The sequence below is a fragment of the Anoplopoma fimbria genome, chromosome 10 (genome assembly GCF_027596085.1).
Source record: "Anoplopoma fimbria isolate UVic2021 breed Golden Eagle Sablefish chromosome 10, Afim_UVic_2022, whole genome shotgun sequence".
Classification (NCBI taxonomy): Eukaryota; Metazoa; Chordata; class Actinopteri; order Perciformes; family Anoplopomatidae; genus Anoplopoma; species Anoplopoma fimbria.
The window spans coordinates 9,579,103-9,605,681 of NC_072458.1; the positions used below are offsets into that span (position 1 = coordinate 9,579,103).

At 42.5% G+C, this 26,579-nt stretch overlaps 3 protein-coding genes across 3 annotated transcripts; 1 reads left to right on the forward strand and 2 right to left on the reverse strand.

Annotated features, from left to right (window-relative positions):
* Positions 1-285: 285 nt before the first annotated feature.
* On the reverse strand, positions 286-16,234 carry skic2 (SKI2 subunit of superkiller complex). Its single transcript, XM_054605490.1, is given in 30 exon segments — positions 286-722; positions 1,414-1,554; positions 2,043-2,261; positions 4,633-4,743; positions 5,577-5,787; positions 6,346-6,472; positions 6,597-6,732; positions 7,873-7,949; positions 7,952-7,976; positions 8,080-8,217; positions 8,335-8,466; positions 9,227-9,345; positions 9,495-9,606; positions 9,781-9,891; positions 10,126-10,338; positions 10,450-10,546; positions 10,642-10,788; positions 10,908-11,014; positions 11,127-11,211; positions 11,298-11,444; positions 11,791-11,936; positions 12,144-12,299; positions 12,899-13,062; positions 13,156-13,209; positions 13,313-13,390; positions 13,491-13,605; positions 14,116-14,233; positions 14,886-15,007; positions 15,667-15,785; positions 16,126-16,234. Coding segments are annotated over 30 exon segments (3,741 nt in total). The 5' UTR covers positions 16,139-16,234; the 3' UTR covers positions 286-521.
* A 168-nt stretch (positions 16,235-16,402) lies between these two features.
* nelfe (negative elongation factor complex member E) lies at positions 16,403-21,171 on the forward strand. Its single transcript, XM_054605493.1, has 11 exons — positions 16,403-16,472; positions 16,756-16,841; positions 17,068-17,137; positions 17,329-17,474; positions 17,579-17,653; positions 18,053-18,090; positions 18,197-18,546; positions 18,714-18,858; positions 19,017-19,071; positions 19,494-19,596; positions 19,700-21,171. Exons 2-11 carry the CDS (start codon positions 16,767-16,769, stop codon positions 19,771-19,773), a joined length of 1,131 nt encoding a protein of 376 aa, XP_054461468.1. The 5' UTR covers positions 16,403-16,472; positions 16,756-16,766; the 3' UTR covers positions 19,774-21,171.
* A 32-nt stretch (positions 21,172-21,203) lies between these two features.
* On the reverse strand, positions 21,204-26,448 carry LOC129096820 (zinc finger and BTB domain-containing protein 12-like). Its single transcript, XM_054605492.1, is given in 6 exon segments — positions 21,204-21,685; positions 21,687-22,322; positions 23,611-23,817; positions 24,004-24,198; positions 24,321-24,524; positions 26,296-26,448. Coding segments are annotated over 5 exon segments (1,722 nt in total). The 5' UTR covers positions 26,296-26,448; the 3' UTR covers positions 21,204-21,205.
* Between the last annotated feature and the right edge of the window lie 131 nt (positions 26,449-26,579).

Below are 26,579 nucleotides of genomic sequence, written 5' to 3' on the forward strand. Positions count from 1 at the left end.
TGTGCTGGAGCATCCCATTAGTGCTCAACAAAGAGCAGCCCATTCCTTTCCTCGCGTGACATTTCACCACCTCAGTGTTTCTTCTCGCGCACATTATCCTCAGATGGCAGATGTTTTCCTCGAGGAGGTGTTTACAAGATGCCCCAAAAAAAAAAAAAAAAAAAAAAAAAAAAAAAAAAAAAAAAAGCTGGGATAATAGGCTGGTAATGATGTAGGCAGCCAAACATTTTCAAACATCATGTCTTTTTGGAATACAGATTTTTATTACTGTACAATAAATTACAATCCAGATGTTTTCACGGTCAGTCCCACATTTTATACTTTGGTCTGGTTGCTTAAAAACATTCCCTTTCTACATGGTCAGGATTTTTAATGTAAACATTGACATGTTTTGTAGGCACATACAGCACTTGTTTAACACATACACTGTCTCTCTACCTCGCCCACATGGATCTCCATCTTTCTCACACCTCTCACACAAAGAAGCACTTGGCGGAGGCAGTTAATTCACCCTCCATCTCTCAGTGGGTGTAGAGGGAGGCGGTGAAGACGATGTCCCTGCGGATGGCCAGGGACGCCTTCTCCATCTTGCTCCCAAGGACGGAGTCTCCCACGATGCGGGCGGCCTGTCGCACCTCCTTCAGCACCTCGTCCAGGCGCTGGATGCAGCGGACCACCGTGCCCTCCTGGACGTCAGTCAGCTGGGCGATCTCTGCGAACGGCTGTGATGAGGGGACGGCCGGAGGGAGACAGGAGGAGGAGGACGGGTAGCAGAGAAGACATGGCATGGTGAGATGGTTCATGATGCAACACAAGCAGGAAAAGAGTTGAGGATGTAAAGTTTAGTAAAATAGATCCAGAGGGAATTAAAAAATCTGCCTGAATGTGATTTTACAATGAATAAAATCTGCTGCAAAGTATTTTAAACAATAAAACCATTTATGCTTATAATAAAAACATATTTAGACAAACAACAATAGCTTAAACTCAATATTTGATATCACACAGGATACTAATAAACCAGCAACTCAAGTATATCAACTCTTTGATGATGATCACAAGCCTTTGCATTAACACTTGTTTCAAAGAATGTTCCTTGTTAGCTGGATTCTGCACCCAATTGTTATCAGACCTCAAAATGAAAATATGGCTTTTCTCAGGTCAAAGGTCATCTGTAGCTTTTTGCCAGCTTGCAGGAAGAGGCAGAGTTAGGTGACCTTTAGGGTTTATATGAGGGACTCACAAGACTCCTATTAAAAAGAGGAGAGCTCAAAATCGATTGCCGAGATGTCTTGAATGCTTAATAGCCTCACTTATAAGATCCTCCCAGCCTGTTAAAAGCCTACGTCTTTCAAACTCCTGCCTACAGTTTGTAACACGTGCCAGGTACAACAACAAACAGTAAAACCTCACCATGCCTCTGGCCCAGCAGTACACCACCTCTGTCAGGCCAAACTTGAACTGGCCGACAAACTCCTCAGCTGTCTGTGGTATCCCACATTCCTTCTGCAGCTCTCCGATACGCTTGGCCACTGAAAGCACCCGATCGATGCCCTGAAAGAGAAATACAAAGAGAGAGAGAGAGAGATGGGAAATACAGAGTTAGGCCTGAATGAGATTTTTAGTAAGCCGCCCTTAAATGCATCACTCTCTCACCTCTTGGTTGGAAGTTCAAGAAATCTGTTTTACAAACTGTACTGTGCTGCGTCTGCTCTCATATAGCAGGACGACAGAGCTCCGGCCATCACTAATTCAGGCCCTCATAAAGCACTTTCATGTATCGGGGGTCGTTTACAGCACACACTGAACCAGCAGAGGCGTATTTGACAGGAGACGGGTGAGTGAATTAATAAGTGAGAGAGTGACCGGGATGAGTCAGGTGAAGTGCCCTTACTGTCCTTTCTGCAGGGAGTTTGTGAATGAGTCACCCACTGAGAAGGCAAGTCTGTACAGTATGTCAGTACACACACTCGTCACGACTGTCACTTTAATATCCTCGTTTGTCACGAGTGCAAACCAACAATGAGCCACTTCCTCCTTACCTCCTGCAGAGTGCTGGTAATATGCGGCTCCACCTGCGTTTTCTGGGTGAATATCAAACAGGACAGCAGGGCGGCGCTCTCCTCGGGGGCCAGCGGGCTCAGGACGTTCTCGAACAGCAGCTCGGTCAGCAGCAGCTCGTGGCTGCTGATCTGACAGGCCACACGGCCCTTCAGCTGCACCGCCCCGCTGCTGTCGACATACTGGAGGGACTGCAGCACCTGAGGGAGACCAGCGGTGAAATAAAACTAGTTCAGGATTAATTGTGCTGAATTGGGCTGCACTCAAACATTTTTGAAATGGCAAAAAAAATCTAACTTAAAAAAAGTACAAGTTTTTAGGCCAGACTGAATCAAATCCTATCTCCCACATATATTTGCTCAATAATTAACATAAAAACAAACATTTCTGTCACAATAGCTTTAAAGATAATATAAGATAATCCTTTAATAATGGACACCTCAACAGTTACATTACATACTATAATGGTGAACGTGGCTAGCATTATACGGCTAAACATCAGTATGCTAGCATAGCCGCTTGCATGAATTTAGACTGAATTTAGATGATAGGCTAATAATAGCCAGAAAATTAATCAACAATCATTTGAAAAAAACAATTGGTATTTTAAGTAATTCATCAATCAAAAATTACTAATATAATACTAAGCACTTAATGTTCTGCATCTTAAGCCTTGAGCCACAGACAAACAAAACATTGAAAGACATAACCCAATTGTGATGGTGACTTTTATGGCCTAAAAATAACTTTTAGATAAATCAGGTAGTTAAAAAGCTCTTCAGCGGCAAAGCGCCAGGATTGGATGAGATTCGACCGGAGATGCTAAAGGCTCTGGACATTGTTGGGCTGTCTTGGTTGACACGTCTCTTCACTGTCGCGTGGAAGTCGGGTACAGTGCCTGTGGAGTGGCAGACCGGGGTGGTGGTTCCCATTTTCAAAAAGGGGGACCGGAGAGTGTGCTCCAATTATAGGGGCATCACACTGCTCAGCCTCCCCGGGAAAGTTTACTCCAGGGTGCTGGAAAGGAGGCTCCGTCCGATTGTCGAACCTCAGATCCAGGAGGAGCAATGCGGATTCCGTCCTGGACGTGGAACAGCGGACCAACTCTTTACCCTTGCAGGTCTGTTGGAGGGTGCATGGGAGTTTGCTCATCCAGTCTACATGTGTTTTGTGGACTTGGAGAAGGCCTTCGACCGTGTCCCTCGGGGAGTCCTGTGGGGGTACTGCGGGAATATGGGGTACCTGGTTCGTTACTACGAGCCATTCGGTCCTTGTATGACCAAAGTGAGAGCTGTGTCCGGATACTCGGCACAAAGTCGAGCTTGTTCCCAGTGCGTGTTGGCCTCCGCCAGGGCTGCCCCCCTTGTCACCAATCCTGTTTGTGATTTTCAAGGACAGGATTTCAAGGCGCAGCCGGGGGAGGAGAGTTTCCGGTTTGGGGACCTCAGAATCTCATCCCTGCTTTTTGCAGATGATGTGGTTCTGTTGGCTTCTTCAGAACGTGACCTTCAGCACGCACTGGGGCGGTTCACAGCCGAGTGTGAAGCGGTCGGGATGAGAGTCAGTACCTCCAAGTCTGAGGCCATGGTTCTCTTCCGGAAAACGGTGGATTGCACCCTCTGGGTTGGGAGTGAGTCACTGCCCCAAGCGAGGGAGTTCAAGTATCTCGGGATCTTATTCACGAGTGAGGGTAAAATGGAGTGGGAGATGGACAGGCGGTTCGGTGCAGCGTCAGCAGTAATGCAGGCGTTGTCCCGGACCGTTTTGGTGAAGAAGGAGCTGAGCCGAAAGGCAAAGCTCTCGATTTACCAGTCCATCTACGTTCCAACCCTCACCTATGGTCATGAGCTTTGGGTAGTGACCGAAAGAATGAGATCGCGAATACAAGCGGCCGAAATGAGCTTCCTTCGTAGGGTGGCTGGGCTCAGCCTTAGAGATAGGGTGAGGAGCTCAGACATCCGGAGGGAGCTCGGAGTAGAGCCGCTGCTCCTTCGCGTCGAAAGGGGCCAGCTGAGGTGGCTCGGGCATCTGATCAGGATGCCTCCTGGACGCCTCCCTTTAGAGGTTTTCCAGGCACGTCCAACTGGTAAGAGGCCCCGGGGTAGACCCAGAACACGCTGGAGAGATTATATATCTCGTCTGGCCTGGGAACGCCTCGGGGTTCCCCAGGAGGAGCTGGAAAGTGTTGCTGGGGAGAAGGACGTCTGGAGGACCCTCCTTAGCTTGCTGCCCCCGCGACCCGGCCCCGGATAAGCGGAAGGAGATGGATGGATGGATGGAGGTAAACACTGCAACCTCATCTCGAGACCCAATACTAGGGTTGAGAAATTGATGTAGGACTTTGTTGTAATATGTATTTAGGGTAAGCTTAAAGCCTAAAGGTAGATGTGAATGCTTTAAAATATAACTGAGATAATGAATTACTACTTCAGACATGTGACTTGAGTTAGATTTTCAATTTACAAAATAAAACCCCACTATATGGGACTAGAAAGTGACCTTATTTTGAAATATATAAAAAAAACCAGACAGAAACAGGTCAGGACAGCGAGTCAAACGTCTAATCCAAACCTTGATCCTCTGGTGGTATTCAGGAAGCAGAGACAGAGACTGGTCCGACACCAGGAACAGCAGCTGGTCCAGCTCCTCCTGCACTTTCATCCTGTCCTCGACCCGAGCAAACTGAGACACACACACACACAGACACACACACACACACACAGACACACACACGGCGTGGTTACCTCACTTGAGTATACAACAGCAGTGCTGCAGCACTTGACCTGATTTCAGTGCAATAAAAAATACAAGAGAGGAAGACATTGCCTATTGTAATCTCATTGAAGGAACAGAGCTGTCTCTGGGTGAATGTTACATAAACCCAATGAGGCCAATTACTGTAAACTTACAGCTTGCATTGTAGAACGCACTGCATTAACCATCACTTTAAAATACTCACAATGCTTCATAAAGACACAAGAAAGTGTGATAGGAGACAGTGATACTGCAAATAAGAGCTTGTTATCTTGCAAAGTAATGTGAGAGCTTTCGTGTGTGAGCGTGAGGAGGCTCAAACGGCACGCTGCTCTGGTGAGACAGTGATGAGCTGCAGCTATGAGCCTATATGGGTAATTATAGAAACAGCCGGCTCCGATTCTCGCATCTTATCTCCTCAACGAGGCTGCCATGGAAGACAGGGTACACAAACGCGAAAGCAGAATTCTTGTGGCGTAGTTGGATGTCTCTATTGTGAAATGAGAGGAGAAATGATGAAAGGATAAAGGGAAACTGATGCTGTGAGAAATGAGAGGAGCCATCAAAAGGGGGTCGATTGTCTAACGTGTTATGTAAGGGTGTGATGTTAATTAGCTGCATAAATATGCAATCGCTGCACAAGAAAAATGTATGTCTTTATTAAACCAACAATGAAACGAAATGCCACATCATTTATATGCAAAGTGAATCCTCAAAAATATAATAGTGCTTTCTGAGAGGATAAACAAATCGACACACACCTGCTCTGCGAACGTGGGCGAGTGAATGCAGTTGAACTCTCTGAGGCTGTCCTTCAGCACACGGAGCCTCATCGAGTCCTCCACCACGTCGACGCTCTTCAACTGGAGGTCGTTTACGGGGTCGAGGGATGCTATGCCGTTGGGGTTGGCCTCGGCCAATCGCAGGAGCTCCTGGGTCGCCGTGGAGATGGCTTGGCCGGGAGGGTCGAGCCTGAGGGACGAGAGGATGATGGAGACAATGCAAAAAAAGGAGCGTAAGAAAGACTACCTCTTTTTTAACTGACAGCGCTTGGTGGTCTGATAGAAAGTTTTGTGAAATACATAATGGAAAATAAATAGGATGGATACCAAAAACAGACAAATATACATTCCTACAAGGTAGAAAGTAAATAAAAAAATCCTAATCCTTTGCATTAAAACCATAATTTATAGATCATTTAAAGAAAGCCTTCGTCAACCATTCAATTAACAATAACAAAAATTAACATCCTATATAGAACAAAAAAATACGAAATTTTACCGATTAAAACGGCTTAGAAATGTGTTTTCTAAAATTATCTCCAGACTGAAAGATAATTCATATCTTTTTCTTTGGATAAGGGCTTTTATTTTGCTTATGTGCTAGCTTATGTTTGTTTGAAGACATAAAGGTGTCCTGGGGAGTTTCTTTGTAAACAAGCTAAAATTAATGTTTAAATTCATTGTTTCAAACCAAATTGCATTGCATGTTATTCCTAAATGAAGACACCAACCAAGCTCCCTCACATACCTGAATCGTGGCTGCTGCCTCTTGCTGTAGTTGTCAATGATCCTGTCTGGAATGACTTTGAGTGTTTTCACTGTGATGGCTGAGATTTCCCGGAGCTTCAACTTTTGCACCGTGTGGCTGCAAGGGCCTGACCAAAACAAAAGGTACAAGGGAACCATCGCACATGCTTTTACTTCTTTTGCACTCACTGCAAACTGATCTGTGAAATAAAATGGCTAAAATGTAAATGTACTTCATGTCTGCTAACCAACCTTCAGGTATGAAGAGAGCCGTGTTGAAGAGGTGAGGCAAAGCATTGTTGTTGTTTCCTTTTCCGTCTTCTTCCTCGTTGCCCTTCTCGCAGATGACGAGAGCTGTGAAGGTGCGATTCACAGCATCACTGGACACCTGGCGTGGAGAGAAAACAGTAGATATCAAGGGACGGATGTAAGAATCAGGAACATGCCTCACAGTCTGAGGACATGCAGGTTAGGTGATATGGAAACTTTAAACTCCCTGAAGGTGTGAATGTCTTTGTTTGTGTGTGTCAGCCCTGCGACAGACGGGGGATCCATTTAGCTTCAATGTCGCGTATGCCTGACTCCTGAGCACGGAGCATACTAGGTGTCCTCTACTGAACTGATTTACATAGTTTTACATGCATTTTCATGTTTTCATATGTTTAGAGACATAGAATGTGATTTATTTACCTGTGCCTAGTTCCTTGAAAAAATCTCGGCTTAATTTTCTGTCCTGAACACGTATCCCTTTTACCCACATGTTCCTTGCCTATTTGCTGTACTTTAATTTAAAGTTTCTATGAAATAAACATCAGAGACACAAACTACAGAAAGTAAAACTCCATGAGTGTAACTTCCAAAGGATCTACAGTTCTAGTTGTCAGATTGCTTATTGATCTCTTGGAAAAGCAGGCCAAAAACTACAGCAACGACCACTTAGAATATGCCAAAAAACTAAAGAAAACACACAAAGGATTGCCATCAAAATAATTAAACAGTCGGATTAATATCTTTCAATATTTTTGACTCAACAACTCAACTTTTTATGCAGCCATCCTGGCAAGGTCTCCCTAAATCCCTCAATGGGTTTTAGCTGGCTAAATAAAGAGTAAATAAATAAATAAACTACTTATAGCGAGAAACTCTATATTTAGAACACCAGTACTTCTGTTTAATTCACACAAGCTGATTGACAGTATGACAGTGTGTTAACTTTAAATATCCCTATAAAATAAATCTATGTTATTCAAGGCTTGGATTTAGCTTCACTACTTGATAATTTCACTTATCAGGATTTAAGAAGGCAGTTACAAGCTGTATGTGTACATTGTGATGAGTGTTACTGTCTTAATCTGCTGCTACTCATCAACACACACACACACACACACACACACACACACACACACACACACACACACACACACACACACACACACACACACACACACACACACACACACACACACACACACACACACACACACACACACACACACACACACACAAACACAAACACACACACACAAACCTGTAGGATAACTCCCAGGGCGTTGAGATGCTGCTTGTTGTTCACCACCACAACTCGACCCACAGACAGAGCTTTAGCCCGTTGACAGACTCCAGAATAGCTCTCTAAAGCCAGAGACAGCAGGGAGGAAATGTAGCAAGCGGCAGACTGAAACTGTATGCTTATGATTTTTGTTGTGTGTATATATATGTGTGTGTGTGTGTGTACCTGGAGAGCCTCTGTGGTGGTTCGTAGCTCCGTCACCGTGTGGTAGTAAGGCAACATGTCCGACAGCTGGCCTTCTGTTTCCAGAGGAGGCAGAGAAGAAACCATCTGCTTCAGCTGGCTGATCCTCTTCTCATGGGCCTACAGCGGGAAGGAGGAGGAGAAGAAAGTGAAGAAGTTGTCACATTGTCACTACTTTTTCCAAAGAGGACTTTACATCTATAATCAAACCTGCTGTGTTCTGCTGGTGCACATTACCTGAGTGTCCCTGTGGCTCTCAGAAAAGCTCCTCCTCATCATGTCGGTCACGCGCAGCGCTTCGACCCGCAGCAGGTTGAGGATCATCGTGTAGGTCAGTCTGAACTGGGACTGGAGGGTGGTTGGTTTACCCTGAGCAGGACAAAGAGGATGATGTCAAGAAATAAAAAAAAAAAAACAGTACACGACTTAAACTTCTCCGAAACTTTTCCTCTGGATCCATTTCAAGGATCAATTCATTGTTGGTTTTGGTCTTTACTTGGGAATATTGAATGTGGACAAGATTTATCCCTTTTTAATTTAGTCTGCCATGCTAGGTATAATAAAAAGCTATTCAATTCCCTTTACATTTTAATCAATATAAAGTTTGCCAATCTAAAAGTTTCTTGACGATGATGAGAAAGGAATGAGCACCAGTTGTATTTTAGACCTTTTCAAACTTGACAACATTAACATTCTAAATGTGCCCCTTTGTATTTCCTGTTGTTTGTCAATGCAGTAGCTGACAGGCAGTAAACTTAGACCAAATCTATTGCACTTAGCAACAGAATGGCAATGAAAAGGTCTATAGCAATCAGATAAAATGACTTTCACATTGTACATTTAAATTCAAGAGGATAAAAGCTCCTATTAGAGATGAAGGTGAATTATTTCTTTTGAAGAGCACATTGAAATCCAAACATTTCTCTCCAAGAGAAAGTGAGCCAAACTAGCCCACTCAACTCAATAATGCAACATTTTCGTTGAAACACGGCCAAAATAAACAGGAGGCTCTGCTTTAAGAGATTATACATAAATATTGACCTGCAGAAAGAGATTTATTACAACTCCAAATTATATATTATATAAACTCATTTGGCAGGTGAATGTTAAAAAACATGGAGTGCCTCACCAGCATCATGACATGCAGATCTGCCATCTCGTGAACTCCGGCTTTACACAGAATGATGACGGTGCCTGTGGCGTCCAGACCTCTCCTGCCTGCTCGGCCCGCCATCTGAATATACTCACCTGAATGCGCAAGTTCAGAACATAAAAGAGACGTCAGCTGTACTGTTGTTTTCCCTCAAATCCGATTCATCCTCGGAGATGAAAGAGCATAATAAAATTATGCTCAGATGAAAGAGAGGCAACACAGGCAGAGACGGAGAGATCCAAACCTGGCAGCAGGTTTCTAAAGCCGGTCCCGTCGTGTTTCCTGATGCTGTCAAACACCACAGTCCTGGCGGGCATGTTCACTCCCATTGCAAACGTCTCGGTGGCAAACAGCACCTGGGAGATGAAGGGAAGATGAAGGAGGATTCTTTTAACCAACTGCGGGCCAAAGTTTTTTGGAAGATTATGCTTGAAGTAACAGATAAACAGGTCTGCTATTTTGAATTGTATTTTGCAGTGCTGTTATCTGACATGTTCTCTCCTTTTTGCTGTTGTTGTTATGTGACTCACCTTAACGAGACCTCGTGAGAAGAGCATCTCGATGACCTCCTTCAGTATCGGAAGGATCCCGCTATGATGGACTGCTATTCCCCTCTTCAACAGGTCCCTCATGACCAAGATCTAAACATGGCATTTGTAAGAGTAAGTATCACATACTGTGGTTGACTTTATTGTTAATGCAGCTTTAAGGCACGATATTGATACCAGACTTTAAATAGGCAAGTGAAAGGTGATGCACTGCTAAATATCCTTCCCTTGGGAGCTGTCTCAGCCAAATGACCATTAAACATTACTATTAAAAAGTTATTCATCATCCTGTGAGAAAACCTGAGGGCTAAGCAGACCGTTCTTAACCTGAGGCAGCTGTCGGTCTCCTCCTCGGAGGCGACTCAGACTCTTCTGGAAGAAAGAGTGGATCTCGGCTTTCTCTATGGAGGTGGTCATGTCCATGGAGTCCAGCGAGCGGGCGTTGTCGTCACACCGCGTCCGCGAGAAGGTGAACGCCACCACCGGCGTCTGCTGCCGCTGGGACAGGAAGTGCAGGAGAGTGAGCCACACCGATCGGTCCTGGAGGGGAAAAAATTGCAGAGAGGGACGAGAGCATGAAGCATGAGGCTGTTGTTATCGGAAAAAAATCGAAAAGCAGTGAGGTGACGGAAGAGAAAGAAAGGGGATTACCTGACTAGCTGTGGTGTTGTGAGAAGTACTTTTGGTGCCAAATGATTGGGCGTGTTTGCTGGTGCGCTCCTTCTTGGCATCGACAGCTGCGTAGTACCTGAACAAAAAAACACAACTTCCTTTATGAGAAATAGCTTACTAGGCAAAAATAACACCCATCTACTGGGGCACCGCACAGCTTTGTTCTTGTACCCTTTAGTGAGGAAGTTTCCTGTAGGATCCAGCAGCAGGAACATCTCTTTCTGAGTCTTGGTGCTGTTTCCAGTGTACAGATAATGCTCCAAAGGCACAGGTCTCTTCATTGTGCTGATCACGTAGATGTGCTTCTTCTTAATCCGCCTAGGATTTACAAAAGTGATGGGGGAGTAAGGAGAGTGTTCAAAGGATACAAAAAAAAATGAATATGAGAAAAGTTGCTCTTATTTTGACAAATGCTCTATAATATCAAGTGCACCTACCCGATCCACTCGCTAAACTCCACAGCATTTGGCACCGTGGCGCTGAGGAGAATGATGCTGACATGATCAGGAAGCATGATCAAAACCTCCTCCCACACGACCCCTCTCTGAGGGAAAACAAAGGGGCGGTAAAAGATGAGAGGAAAACCGTTACTCTTGCCTTCAACAGTGACATCAGATAAATGAAAGATAAGGACAGCGGTCGGGGTTGTTCCTGACCTCGGCATCGTTGATGTAGTGAACCTCATCAAAGATCACCCACTCCAAGTCCCTGATGACCTCTGAGCCATTGTAAAGCATGGACCTGAAAGACAGAAATAAACCTAAAAAAGCTATTTCGATTTGATTAAAAACATGAAATTAATATCTATAACAAAACAGCCCGAGTACCTGAGGATCTCAGTGGTCATGATGAGACACGAAGACTCGGGACTGAGCTGGACGTCGCCAGTCAGGAGTCCAACATCTCCAAAGGTGGTTTTAAAGTCTCTGAACTTCTGATTGGACAGGGCTTTGATGGGAGAGGTGTAGATGGTTCTATAAAAAGAGGAAAGAAATGTTGGTACTGTTAAGATACTTGGGAATCCTACATTGTATATACTACATTCCTCACTTTTCATATCTATATGTAGAAACATGCAGAGGAAGCAGAAGCCCATTAGAATGACGGATATGCAGCATACTCTTTATATTAAGGAGCTGACATTTCACATGCCTTTATTAGAGCTTGAAAAAAAGCATGCTGCTGCTTAAGGTAAGATGTCTTGCTCAGAAGAGCACAACTCTCATTTGCTCCACAATAGAAGTCACTTGTTGCATGGCTGTGCAGCCACACGCACAGCGTGGGCAGGGGGGAAATTGATTTGTGCCAACAAATACACACCTTGTCATGTGTTTCTGTGAGAGGGCGATGGCGTATTCGGCCACCACTGTTTTGCCAGCCGATGTGTGCGCGGCTACAAACACAGAGTCATGAGCCTCCAGCCTCAGCACAGCCTGCTTCTGGAAGACATCCAACTCGAACGGCCACTGGAACAGAGATGGGGCGGAGAAACAGATAATTTGTCACAGGATGCTCAGCAGATTTTCATGTGATGATTTATCACGTATACAGAGAAACAAAGAGACAACAAACAAACAGGGAAAGATAAGTGATATTTCGAAAATGACATACAAACAAATAAAAACATACATTGCATTATATTTTTTTAACATGACGATTTCTAGAATACCAACCTTGAAAGCTGGGTTGGGGATGCGTTTATAGAAATCATCGCAGGGTGCATTTATGTTGACAGGGATGGCCCACTTCTTATTTTCCTCTGGGTTCTCTTTAAGCTTTGATTTCTCATCTTTTCCTTTCTCTGAGGGAGTGGAGGAGGACACAACATCCTGAAGACAGAAGAGGAGAATCAGGTCTCAGTGCAGTTAATGTTTAGCCAGAGGCATAGCTGGGATTTAGGTTGAAAATGCTGCATCACATTGTGATTGATTTTCAGTTTGCAAAAAACTGCTATGTTTCTGCATAACAACTTTATCTCATCGTGCAAACATCCAACCATAACTTAAACTTTACATATTCTGATAAATCTCATAATTTAAGGTAAAAAAATACAAATATGTAAAACGAGGCATCTCTAAATTTTGATTATTCCACACAGTTTTTAGTTTTTATTCTGTATGTTTGTTTTTATAGTGTGTGTTTCATTTCTTTCTTTTTCGTTGGTGCATGTATGTTCTAATGTTACCTTTGCAGTCTCAACACAGAAAAACCCTAAATCAACTACCAGCAAGCCTCCATGTCGCCACATCTCTTTTTAAAACTATTTATGTAAAATAACATATAATACAATTTCATTTTTGTTATTTTTACAGTGACACCATAGTGATATATATATCAAATATCTAAAACAGGAATGCAACTATTCAAAGCTGACTATTTTAGTGTTGATTGTGTGTCAGAAAGAAGAAAACAAAACAAACTGCAGCACCTTGACTCCCAGGTCTTCAAGGCTGTTTGTTCTGGGTAGTTTGGGGGCTTCCTCATTTTCTTTGCCCTCCTCCTTCTCCTCTGCCTCAGGTTGCAAGTCAGTGATGTCATCCAATGTGGACAGGAGGGACATGAGGTTGACCTCTGCCTTTGCTATCTTGGCATCTTCAGGAAACACATTCAAAAAGAGAAAAGTATTATAATTATATTTTAAGCCTTTAGAATTTTTATTTTGCATATGAAAGTATGATATTTTACCTTTGTCACTGAAGTCCATCCCAACTTTAAGTCCAGGTGGGACTCTGAGTAAATCTACAAGAGAAAAATAACAAATTTAACCATAAAAAGCTGAAATAACAACAAAAAGTCTCACAATCATTTTAACACAATGCAAGTAAAAAAATAAAATAATCACCATTCTCAAAGTCTATGTCCTCCTCCAGATCAGATTTCTTTTTGATGATTTGGTCCAGAGTAAGCTCCTCCATTCCTCCTGTAAAGATCATCATCGCAACAAATATATTGAAAAACAAAGTGAAAACACCTCGCTTGCAATTACTGAAGACAAAATGCTTTGAATGAATCTATCTCACCGGGGCGGAAGGGGTAGTTGGTGTTGCTTCCTCGAAGGCTCTCTGAAGGAGGACCCGGCTGGCGTTGTAATGAAAGAGAGTTCTTTGCTGACAGGCCAGTGTTTTCCATTAACACCTAGACAAAACATTAGAGACAGAATGGAGTAGCAAAAAGTAGCTGAATTAACCTTTAAGTTGTTTGAAGTAACACAATGGGAGCTTTCTCTTTAACTGTGATGTATGGATTTGTTAATAATATAGTATTTAAAACAGGATGGCATTAGGGGTGCATTAGGGTTTTTTGTTTCTCGTTATTTCATTATCATTAAATTAGTCGTTTTGTCTACAAAATATCAGAAAATAGTAAAACATGCCCACCACAATTTACCAATGTGCAAGTTTACATATTAAAATTACTTCCGTCAACTAACAGACAGTCCACAACACAAAAATGTTTACTAAAATGGAAAACAAAAATAAGTAGCAAGTAATCACATCTGAGAGGCTGGAGTAAGTATTCACTAAAAGAATGACTAAAACCATTACTTCATTCTCAGAAAGGTAGCATGTTGAGCTCTATATGCTTTATCAACAGTTTAACAGTGCAGTACAGAGGGAAGAGTCGGCCAGTGTGTTTGTGAGCTACCTCTGTGAAGTCCAGCAGCATCCCTGTGGTCGGATCTCTGACCACAGAGAGGCCAGAGTGAAGTGCAGACGGAGTGGAGTTGATTAGAGAGTCGACATTCACTTCTCTCTTAGTCACCCTGGTGAAGAAGACAACACAACAGTTACATCTTCTTCAGATACATATGGTTGTTTAAAAGAAAATCCTATGAAACAAATTGAAAGACTCGAATCAATCAGCAATATTTGATTCAAAATAATTCTTGTAATCAAAAATCTTTACTTTATCTACTCAGGATTGGTTATAACTGTGTTATATGTTGTTTTAACACCATATATTGCATCTTGTTTTTAAATCATCTGTTATATTTGTCTTGTAGCAGCTAATAACTTTCATATTGTTCCTTTACTTTCGTATACAAATTGATTCTATGAGCTCACATTAAAAATGTAGAGTTAAAGTTGTGAAGATGAAAATGTATTTATTAATGATCATATCTAATTTATATTTCATACATACTTGCAACTTTGATTCATTCACCTCTAACATTTTGTTGTTTCTGGAAAAGCAGGGAATTCTTAATGAATTGCCAAATGATTCTTAGAATACCGGGGGCCAATTACATATGTGCAACTGGTTCACAAAATGACATTACATAGTCTACAATAGGAAGTATAAGCAACCTACACCGACTTTAAAGTACATTGGTGTGTATTCTCAAAATGTTATCAATTATTTAAACAGTCAAATCGTTAACAAGCAATAATGACATTGTTTACAGGAATACGTACTTGAGAAACTTCTGGAAGGCAAAGTCTGTGTCATGTATGGGAAGCCAGGCAGGGTCCCGTAAAAACTGTTTCTCTACCTCTCTCTCCAGGCTCAGGCTGGTGGGAGGAAGCCCATGGGGGAGCTGTGGGTGGAAAGATAAGATTAGATATTCAGCAACTTAATGAGTCAGCAGACGCGTACCATGTAACTGTTAAATCCCAGGTTTGATTCCTATCACACATGAATTCACGTAATTTTCCCCATGATTACTGTCAACTATCTACTGAAGTCTATCCATTCAAACATATCTTATTAGTAATATTTTAGCACGCAGACAGATTTATTTATAACCACAAAGGTACAGAGAGATTTGGTTACTTAGGAATAATAATAATCCTATTAATAATGATCATAATAATCATACTTAAATAATAATTTTAAGTTAACATCTGGTTTTACTCAAGTTAACATCTGGTTTTACTCAAGTAAAGCACTAAGTACAGTTCTGACACACACACAGACTAGAGGCATGAAAGCTCAGCAGTAAGTTATATTAGCGGATCCATAATAGAGATGTCTTGATGTTGTTGATCGAGGTATAGCTACTTTAGCTACTTTGCATGCCATCTGCATCATATCTTATGGGCTAATTATATGTTTCGGGCTATGAACTACAGCTGTCAGTTGAATGCAGTAAAAAGTGCAATATTTCCCCCTAGTATACAAAGTTAGGTGCATCAAATTGTACTCAAGTGTGCAGTATTTGAGTACATGTACACAGCCATCCTGCTGTACACTAACCGTGCTCTGTGGAGGTAAAGGCTGGTCAGGTAAGGGGTGTGTGATGAGCTCAAACCTGCCAGAGCATCCCATCTCCAGCAGGGACAGCGGCAGGTCCATGGGGCCCGCGGGGGCCACATCTGCAGAGAGGAGCGAGACAACACAAAGAGTATGAATGGACCAAACAAACACAACCAGGATAATGCAGGGTGCAGCCAGGGAGATGCGCCCAATGCACGCTATAATGCTGACCCAAACCTGTGTTCAAGTAAGACTGAACATCTGATACAGATATTAGGGAATTGGGTAATTATTTACTATACATCCCATGAGGCTACTGAGAGTAGCACTGATTGACAGCTACCCTATTAGCCACATAGTCACACAACCTACACCGGTGAGCGGTGTTAGCACAAGCGCTTTAGTATACACACAAATATGCAAGTTGGCTATCTATTTTAAAAAAAAGCCACAACTTACTTATTCTATCCATGTCCCTACTCCCAAGTGAAAGCAGAAAGTTGTCACCAACTGGTTCCTGCTGTCGCCTCGGAAGTTGCCACAATTACCAAGCGGAAGTGGCTACAAAACCAAGCTGGCTACGCTGGAGAGGATGAAGACTAAACTGTAAACGTGTCACCAATTTTCATAAACCTGTCTACAATATGTGTTTCATTTTATTTATTTATTCTGGAGTGACGTTGTTTATTGTGCGTTGCTAAATGTTTTTGTTATTGCCAAAAAAAAAAACTAAACGCGACCAGCAGCCGCCGCTACGTCATCTACACGCGCCGGTGTTTTTGTTGAGACGCCTCTGTTTTAGTTTGGTGAGTGAGTGGTTTTGATAAAAGCTAATGACTGTCACATTAAGTCATTTTAAGAGACCACGCGTTTTTATTTATTCTGTTGGTAGACTGGTAGTTCACTTGTATTTGGTCTGAACTGTTTAACTACTCGTGTAGTCTCTGAGAAGGAAGTCTAGTTGTGAGACATTGTTAGCGTGCCCAGGCTAGCAGCTGTGGACGTGATGAAAGTACATTTTGAATGCCTATTTTGTGTTACTACACCTGTATTTTTAACAAGCTGTTAATGCACTTTTCTGTATTGTAGCTGTTTTCACCATGGTAGTGTTTCCAAGTTCACTGACGGAGGAAGAAGAGGCTCTGCAGAAGAAATATGCTAAACTAAAGAAAAAGGTAAATAAAGCGAGGGTCGCTGTCTCACCCTTTTAATACTATGGTGGTTCATAAAATGCAAGACTTGAGCATTCTAAATGAAGACGTGCATGTTTCAAATCACAACAGTTTCCATGCCAAGTGTTGAATTCCCAAATGTATGGAGTCCATCCAGAGGACCACATGGAAATAAGTCTTTTTAGAACAAAATGATTGTGACACTAAACTTTTTAACATTTCTGTTCAGAAAAAGGCGCTGCTTGCCTTGAAGAAGCAGAGTTCAACGAACCAGACAAACCAGGGTGGATTGAAACGGAGTAAGTTTTTTCTCAGCTAACTCAAATACACCTGGTGTTTACTCATTCGTTTATGCAATCTATTTAATTTATACAATGACACCTGTTGAGACTCTGATTGTATGTACAAATATGTCCTGTTCACAGCAATTGAAGAAAGCAAATGAAGACAGAGTGACACAAGTAATCACAAATTATTTCCTTAACAACAGCTTTGTCGGACCAGCCTGTTGTTGACACTGCAACGGCGACAGAGCAGGCGAAGATGCTGATCAAGACGGGTGCCATCAGTGCCATTAAGTCAGAGAACAAGAACTCAGGCTTTAAACGCTCTCGAATGCTGGAAATTAAACTCAAGGTGAGCTGACATCCCTTAGTCTGTGTTGTTTCAGCTGTTTTCTTGCTTTGTTTTGTTTGTGAAACCGTTGTTTTTGCTTTGTTGTTGCTCTTTATCTGCCACAGGACCCGGAGAAAGGTCAGATTCCTGCTTTCTTACCATTCCAAAGGAGTGTCTCTACAGATGAAGAACTACCTGAGGTATAGTGGGTCGAAAACATGATACACAAATTTAACCAATGGCTGCAAACATGAACCCTTACTTGCAATTGGGATCTTCTACTGTATGTTTCTTCCTCGACTAGCCACAAATCCTCCACTTGAGAATATTATCCGGTAAAACCCCTAATGCAATGTTAACGTCTTGCTGTGGAAGCTGATTATGACAAATTCAAGCTTGTGTTTTCTACTGAAAGTTAGTACCTTATGTAGAATTTATGTCAATGGTGTATATTATGCACATCAACACATTTGCAAAATGTCACGGTCTGAAAATGACCTTAGAGATTGATAAAAAGGTTGTAGTGCTCTAAGTTGCACTCAAATAGAAAACTAAAGGTACAGCTTATTTTGATGATGTCATATTTGTGCTTCTTCTAGTCTGGGAAAAGAGCACACAGGAAGTCTCTGTATGAGAGGTAATGTCTTAAAAACAACAATGAATAAGAAAAACAACCTGTTTAATACACAGATACAGTGCGTATCTGTGGCTGTAACAACATTTCACCTGTGTGCCCCCTGCAGCTTTGTCAGCTCAAATGACAGATACCGGGATGAGGAGGAGGGAGGCAGCATGTCATCCAGCCGCGAAGTAGACCGAGACAGAGAGCGAGACCGCGACCGAGAGATGGATAGAGAGCGGGAAAAAGACAGAGACAGAGATAGAGACCAAGACAGAGACCGAGAGAGAGACCGGGAGAGGGAAAGGGAGAGGGATAGAGACAAAGACAGAGACAGAGACAGAGACAGAGACAGAGACAGGGAACGAGACCGGGAACGAGACCGGGACCGGGAGAGAGACAGAGACCGAAGCAGAGACAGGGATCGAGAACGTGACAGGGAACGGGACAGAGAAAGAGATGCACCGTTCAGACGTGAGTGACCAACCAACAAAAAAATCTATCCTTAAAGATTCAGAAATGCAGATATCAGTCGACAAAAATGCAGTGCACAGCCAAGTCATAATGTGGATGTAGTGTGGTGGTGCATGCTGGGACACATAAATGATTTCCCCCTCTGTCTCCCATGTCTTCATTCCCAGGGTCAGATTCATACCCAGAGCGGAGAGGGGTACGGAAGGGGAATACGGTGTATGTGTACGGCTCTGGGCTCGGCGAGGACAACCTGCGCTCTTCTTTCTCTCAACATGGAAACATCATCGACCTCTCCATGGACAACCCACGCAAGTATGGAATCATCAAACAACTCTGTTTGAACATAGTGGTCATCTCTACCAACTGTTATGAATGTGTTGCTGTCTTATATCATATACTAAACTGTCTTCTCCTGCTTATTTTTAGTATTATGATACTGTTGTGATTTTTTCCCCCATTTCTATTTCTAGTTGTGCATTCATTACTTTTGAGAAGATGGAGTCTGCAGACCAGGCTGTGGCTGAGGTTGGTGTTAAACTATAAAATAATAAACTGACAAATATACATATGGTTTTCTTCCTATGGTTGTTATTATACCAAAAACTACCAAAACACAGCAATAACAAGATTCAGCTGTTGGAGAGGCCATTTGTCCATCCCAATCTGAATATATATTTTTAATTCTAGTATAGATACTGTATCTGGGTGTGCATACACAGTATACTTACAAATAGTGTTTCTTAAACTATGGGTACCATCTAAAGTGGAACAAACTTAAAAAACTTTAATTCATATTAGTGCATTTAGCTGGTATTGTTTACTCCAGTTGTTCAATACCAGGAGAGCCGTGTGTATTTTCTCTCTTGTAGTCAGTGAACTCTACCATTACTAATGCTAAAATAAATCACGTACTAATGAAATTAAACCTCTCTGTTTTTGTGTCACAGTTAAATGGAGCCACGGTGGGAGACGTTCACATCAAAGTCAGCATCGCCAGGAAGCAGCCAATGCTGGATGCTGCCACTGGGAAATCAGTCTGGGCTTCTCTGGGTAAACACAGCGCTCTCTATTGTTTGATTAGATGTTGATCAGACTCTCTCTGTGTCTGCTTAATGTGGATTAACCTTCAGCAATGTCTCTCTTCCTTTCACAGCTGTGCAGAACAGCACAAAAGGCTCCTACAGAGACAAGAGGAACCAAGTTGTGTACAATGAAGATTTCCTGTGATTAAAAAAAATCATTCTTTTTTATTTAGGCATATAGCTTTTGATGTTTTTGTTTTAATGATGTTAGACAGCTGCTAAGTGTTTGTGTTACAGCGTGAATACAAAACTATCTGTTGTCTTGGATGGTATGTGATGTGTGTGGCTCATGAAATGAGCGATACTGTTTTGAGCTCAATAAAAAGTATTCATGCATTCGTACCGTGAGTGAGATTTACATGAGGCTTGTATCAACAAGACCCGGTGAAAGTGGGACAACAAAGAGGGATCATTTGTTTTATTAACAGAAAATCAGGGATGACCTAAGGCCAACTTTTGAACGTGAGGTACCTGTTAATCATTCCAAATCCCACTTTCAAAATGTATTTTCTGTACGTGTTGCAACAAAGGAACAAGTTGCATTAGATAAAACAAAGTCTAAAAACACTACCACTTTCTCAGTCTTAATTGTCAACATAAGTTAAAACACCTGTGTGAGTGGACTAACAGAGGAGACTTTTATCTCTTATTTACACTGATTTAAATCTCCTTGTCATTGAACTGTGGCAAGTCATCGTACTAAACATGTATTACATATATTCAAGTTTAACGTTACAGTTCTGAGTCAAACTAATAAAACTGTCCTAATAACAATCAATGTCCTGTTCACATGAAAATCAACAGGACTTTTGTCACTGAGGACATTTTGACATCTCCCAATATATAAAGTATAGTTCCATTTAGCTGCTTTAGCGTCCAGATCTTGGTATTGTGCCTGCTGGCTTTAATACAACAGAGCCGTCGTTAGTGTCACTAGTAATACCTGTGCTATGACAAGTCAAAATGTCTGGTGTAAAAAAAGGCCTCTTGTCTTGTTTTTTGCAAATTTGAAACTTATATGAAAGGACTCTTATTTTCACAGTCTGACATTTTAAAGGCCTCAGTCATTTTCAAGCACATGCTTAAAGGTACAGTGTGTAGCATTTTTTGGGGTTCGATTGGCATAAATGGAATATTCATAACTATGTTTTCATAAGTGTTTAACACCCTACAACTTAAGAATCGTAAAGGTTTTGGTTTTTAAAAATGAGGCCTTCATTACTACATAGGGAGCAGGTCCTCTTCACGGAGTCAGCCGTGTTGCACCGCCATGTTTCTACAGCAGCCCAGAAAGAGAAACCTCTAGCGTTAGCTTGTGCTTTTTGTAACTTGAAGGCCACCTTAGTTCTCCCACACGCTTGTAACAGTGAAAGTAAGGTGAGCCTTAGGGTGCCAAATGTGCGTTTGGTTGCAATTTGCAACCACACCCATAGATGCCGCCAATCCTACACACTGTCCCTTTAATATCCCCATTGGGATTGTGACCCCACAGACTGACCCCCCCACTGGATGCAGAGAGCTGCAGAGCCTGAGGAGTTTAAGACATTTAGACACTTGACTGTCTCCAATGCGTGACCCTATGACACCTGTTCAGTAACAAGGCATTCTTGCTCTTCCTCTCTTATTCTACCTCCGGCCCCCTCTCTCTCCCTCTCCTCCTGCTCGTGTAGTGAGTTCTGCCCCGTGGTCTTTCCGTGTTGTTCCTTCAGGTGGCGTCGCAAGGCGGGCTTGTGGGCGAAGCGGGCGTGGCAGTATGCGCAGTGGTGCGGTCGCTCGCCGCTGTGGAGGTTCATGTGGTCTATCAGTGTGGATTTCTGGGTGAAAGTCTTATAGCACAGGGGGCACTGGTGGGTTTTGCCGGCGCCCCGGTGCACGGCCATGTGTCGGGTGAGGTTGGCAGAGTGGTGGAAGTGTTTGCCACAGCAGGGACAGGAGTACAGCAGGTGAGTGGAGCGCGAGTGGATGGCTAGGGAGTGGGTGGAGGGGAACGTCATGCCGCAGTGCTCGCAGATAACAGGCCCAGCTACGCTTGAAGTGGATCCCACCACTGCAACGGACTTCGTCCCCTCCCTCGTTTGTCCCAACCGTCGTCAGCCCTGAACTCCCCTCCCCAGCGCTGCAACTGGATTCCTCCAGGGCGTACTGGCTCAAACTGTTGCCATCCAATGGTGTGACCTTTTCTCCCCGCGTGTCACCCATGCCAAAGTCTAACTTGGGGAGTTCAGCTGAGATGTAGTTTTCTGTCTTAAGCCCTTCTTGGCTGTAGTCCAAGCCAAAACTCCCTCCCATCCCTGCAGTCGCCAGGTACCACAAATCCTGGTGGTTAGCCATGCCTGGGGGTCTTTTCTCCTGCGATGACACCAGCCTTCTCCTCTTAAAACCCCGCCCCCTGCCTCTCCCTCTGCCCCGCCCAATTTTAGGGTCAGACAGCCGGCGCCGGAGAGCGCGGAGCCCCTCCACTGAAAGTCCTCCCACACTGAGATCCTCTTCTGTTGGATTCAAGTCGTATTCACCGCCTTCTCCTCCCATCACGAAACCGTCTGTCTCTGGGTAACATGCATCCTGAGGTCCATAAGAGGGAGCTCCTCTCTCCTCCTCCGCGTCTCTGTTCATCTGCGCTTCCTCAGAGATGTACACTCTGTACACATCACAGTCCTCCTGTCTGGCCGTTTCCTCCTCGTCTGATGCATTTACCTGTAACAGAAATGAAGACTTAGAAAAGTGTGTAAAATATAAATAAATAAAAAAATTTGAAAACTGAATTTCCCAAACTTTCCCCAAAATTGCTCCCTCTGTCCAACCTACAGTCCAAAACCCCCAAAATCATTTACAGATATACAACAGAGAAAAGCTGCAAATCCTGACTTTTGAGAAGCAAATATAATACTAACTACTTATTGTCGTAAATTGCTTTCAATGCGTTCTAAAATTGTTGGCGATTAATTTACTTTGATCAGGATTAAGAGTGCCATTTAATGATTATTGTACTGGTACTATTATGTTTGCACGGTGCTCTTATGTGAACTCTTTTAAAGACAGAGACATTTGACTCTCTAGAGGAATTTATATTATCCTTGAAAACCTTTCTCCTGTGTCAGTCCTGTGCTCTCCGTTATCTTCTTCACCTTTTCATCCCATTACCCTGTCCTTTGTAGGAACCATCCTTTATCACACTTCACTGACAATCTGCTGGGACCATTTATTGCTTAGCATAAAAGTCATACAGGGACAAAGGAAGGACTGCAGGGAGCCCTTTCTCCCTTGTGTATAGCCAGACATTATTCAGGATCAAATACTGTCTTTAAACTTCTATCCTTTGTTGCTGTGAATAGATCTGCACATGACAGACAGGCCACCAATAGGGCTGTCTTCGACCAAAGGAACTTTTAGTTGAATAACACGACTTTGTTGACGAGTTGATTGGTTGATTTAATCGACAGATTTGTAAAACAGAGTTTCTCCATAAAGAACGATGGCAAAGCACCAAATGAAAAGGTGTGTTTACCAGTAACTGCTCATAAGTTTATTGGGAAACGGAAGAAATATGTGTCTGTTTATAATCTCAGAGGGGGCAGCCCCAAACACCAGTGTGGCAATTTATATCGATGACCAACCAAAAGCTGGTTAAAATGGACACTACACCAAAAATCTATCTTTGCGTATCAAATACGTGAAGGCAACATGATATATTAACCAAACGATATCAGGTAAATAAATCAGTGTGCTAAAACGCTTCTTCATTGGAAACCATGTTTTTATCCGATTATTATCGTATGCTCCTAAATGTTTAACTATTTCTTACTGTTATACTTTGAATTACCTCTTGTAAGCTAATATTTTTTGCATTTTGTTTTAATTTGAAACACTTTGCACATCTGTTTAGAGAAGTGTTAAATGAATAAAGTTGATATTATTATGATATGAACAATGTAGATATGTAAATTAAATGTAGATTAAAAAGGTAACATGGTCATACACAAACCTTAATGCACTGCTCATCCAGCACTGGACTTTCATCGTGGTGTTGACTGCTGCCCTGAGTAGACATGTCGCCGCTGTTCTCCTCAACTGAGTGCACTACAGGACTGTGTGAGCGCACAGGGGAGGCTCGGCTAGTGGGAGGAGAGGCATCGGACTGAACGCTGCCGTTGACAATCAACAGTCGGGCCTGACTCTCCTCTGTAGTCATCTAGAGGAAGTTAAAGAGGAAGGAAACAGATTAGGAATTTGCTAAGAACTTATGACAACTGCACTAATGCAAGCAGTTGGCAAATTGAACGACGCAGTCAATAAATGATCACTGTACAAAATATCTATCAACTAAACGAGTATGAATATGATAGCCATTTAAAAATAATAGTTTAGGATTACTGACCTTTCCTGGACTGGGGCTTTTTAGATGCACATACTTTTTCAGTGCTCCTCGGCAGCGCTCCACAATATGCTCCATCTGTAGGTAGCTGGCGGCGGTCAGGTAGTTGACAATCTCCTCCGGGTTAAACTGCAGGACGCCAGTGTAACAAGACTGAAGCAGATCACACACCACTCTGGAGCTGTACAGCATTGACACCTGGGTAAAAATGTGAAACAAATAACACAAGGAAGCTCTGATTTTAGTCGGCAAAAGAGCGTTATAGAAGACATGACAACGTTGTTGACAGCGTGACTTTGTGTGTGTTGACATTTGCCTACATGAAGCTTGGGGGACGGGTTGAGGAGGAACTGGTCCCTTAAGAAGGGCGAGCAGGCAGCCAGCACCACCTTATGTCCCCTGAATGTCAGGTTGTCGCTGGCCACAATAGTGATGTCGCAGAAGTGCTGGCGGGACCTCAGTGCATTCAGGTGCTTCAGGGTAGTGTCCCCGTGGCCCGGTAACCGGAAACACAGCATCTCCATCTTGTCCGAAGAGAACATGGGGAGCAATATATTCATTGCAAATAACTCAGTGAGTTAAACAAAACAGTTGAATAACCGATACATCATGGCTACCAGCTCTAAACAACACAGCGATCTGAGACCTACGGCGTACAACGTAAACTCAAGATTGCACTGTAGTGTGACCTGGAAGACAGTCAGACAGGGTTCATGTTTGGACAATTAAATTCAAGCAAATGCTCTGGGCATAGCGTAACTAGCAGGTTAGATCTTCTTCCACTGTTATTTTAAGTATGAATCAGAGTTTCATACATATACATATGTTTCCTGGGGGGGAAAGTTTCAGAAGACAAATCAATTCTTTGTCAATTGGGTAACATAAATCTGGCACTGGTAACAAACTCTCAAAGGCCTGATTGGCGCAAAGAGGTGAAATGATTTGTCGATTGACACATAAATTAATTGGAAACCATTTGGCAATCAATCACCTACATAGTTGTGATGATTTGCTGTATTACTTTGTCATATATGATAGTAAACTGAGTTTCTTTGGATTTTGGACTGTGGGTCAGATAATTGAAGGAAATGGGCTCTGAAGGACATTTTTCATTGTTTTCGTAATTGATTTCTAGACAAAGGCTGAGAAAATAATTGGCTGATTAATCTGTGATAAAAAATAAAATGTTAATTGTAGTCCTGCTTGGAGCACCCTTTCCCTGCTTCAAGATAATCACATCCAAATACTGATACATCATCCTGCTAGTCTACCTACATAGCCAAAATCGTGGATTAAGGTTGAGGTGAGCAAAACTTCCTCAAACTAATATAATCAACCTTTCCACAAGAACAATGAGGTTATATTTGAGGCATATATACTGATGATTTCCAATTATAGGTATATAACCTACATTTGCTGCTATGTGTGAGTTATGAGGCCTGTAAGAAAATGAATACTGTTGATATGATGGCCAAACAAAGAGAACAAGTTATTGGTCATTTAACTCATATTGAACATTAAAGTTTTAAAGACCATGAAAAGACACATTTTAGCTCCATCAGACTCTATTACTTACGACATGTTATACTACTGGAATTTAATAAGGTAAAGCTGAGGGCCGGTAGATATGAAGGAAATCAAATACCACAATATTTGTTTAACCAAATACCACAATATTGATGTTTCGCTGTATTGTGGGGTTGTCCATTGGTGCTTTTACAAAAATATATACACAATGAGATTTTTGATGTATCATCAGTCATGTGGATATAGTGACTAGCATAAAGGAGAATAATATATAATGATCTGGTAAATCAGAAAATGACTTCAATTTAGCTACTGTAATGCAGGATGTGACACTCATACGATACCCAAGATCTAAGACGACACCTGGTCTCATATCAAGAGATCGATATAATGTTGATATATAGCCACGTTACAGCTAGATAGCATCATGTCTCACATCCTTAAATCAACATTTTATAGACTATTTGTCAGCTTTGCCCAGGGGTACGCTAGCTAACATGTGTGGACGTGAGGGCAGCTTAAGACCACCTGAGACGAGTCTATGATAACATGAGACTATTCAACGTAAGTCCACCTCCGTGAGAGGCTGGATCAATCACATCACTACTGTTCCTCCTTTCCTTCTGGCCTAACCTCACCAACTTGTCTGAATGTTAGCTACCGCTAGCTTTTAGTTAGCTCACTGGACTGATAGTCTACCTGCTACGGACCAAGCTCAGAAACATCCCACAGCTTCTCGGTTATCGGGGAACTTTGCCGGAGCCTCACCTGTGCCTTTCCTTTTGTTGAATGTCTTCTTATAAATAAATCTCGGTTAGTTTCAGCAGGGCCACCGTTGACTCCGCTGCTGTTGACTAGCAGCTGTGTTTCCTCATCCCTGCTGCCACAGGCTAACGTAACGAGCTCGATTTCTGTTTACTTTTGGCCTCTTTTTTTTTTTTTTTTTTTTTTTTTTTTTTTTTTTTTTTTTAGAGGAAGGCGTCTCGTGACAACAAATACAAACCGCCTGTCTCTCGACACCGAACTGACTTTGAATCGGTTTTGGTGTGACG

Coding starts and splice junctions, on each gene's coding strand:
- nelfe (XM_054605493.1), top strand. CDS start 16,767: ATGGTAGTGTTTCCAAGTTCACTGACGGAGGAAGAAGAGGCTCTGCAG. Junction 18,091..18,196: donor AGGAAGTCTCTGTATGAGAG/GTAATGTCTTAA, acceptor TGCCCCCTGCAG/CTTTGTCAGCTCAAATGACA. Junction 18,547..18,713: donor AAGAGATGCACCGTTCAGAC/GTGAGTGACCAA, acceptor CTTCATTCCCAG/GGTCAGATTCATACCCAGAG.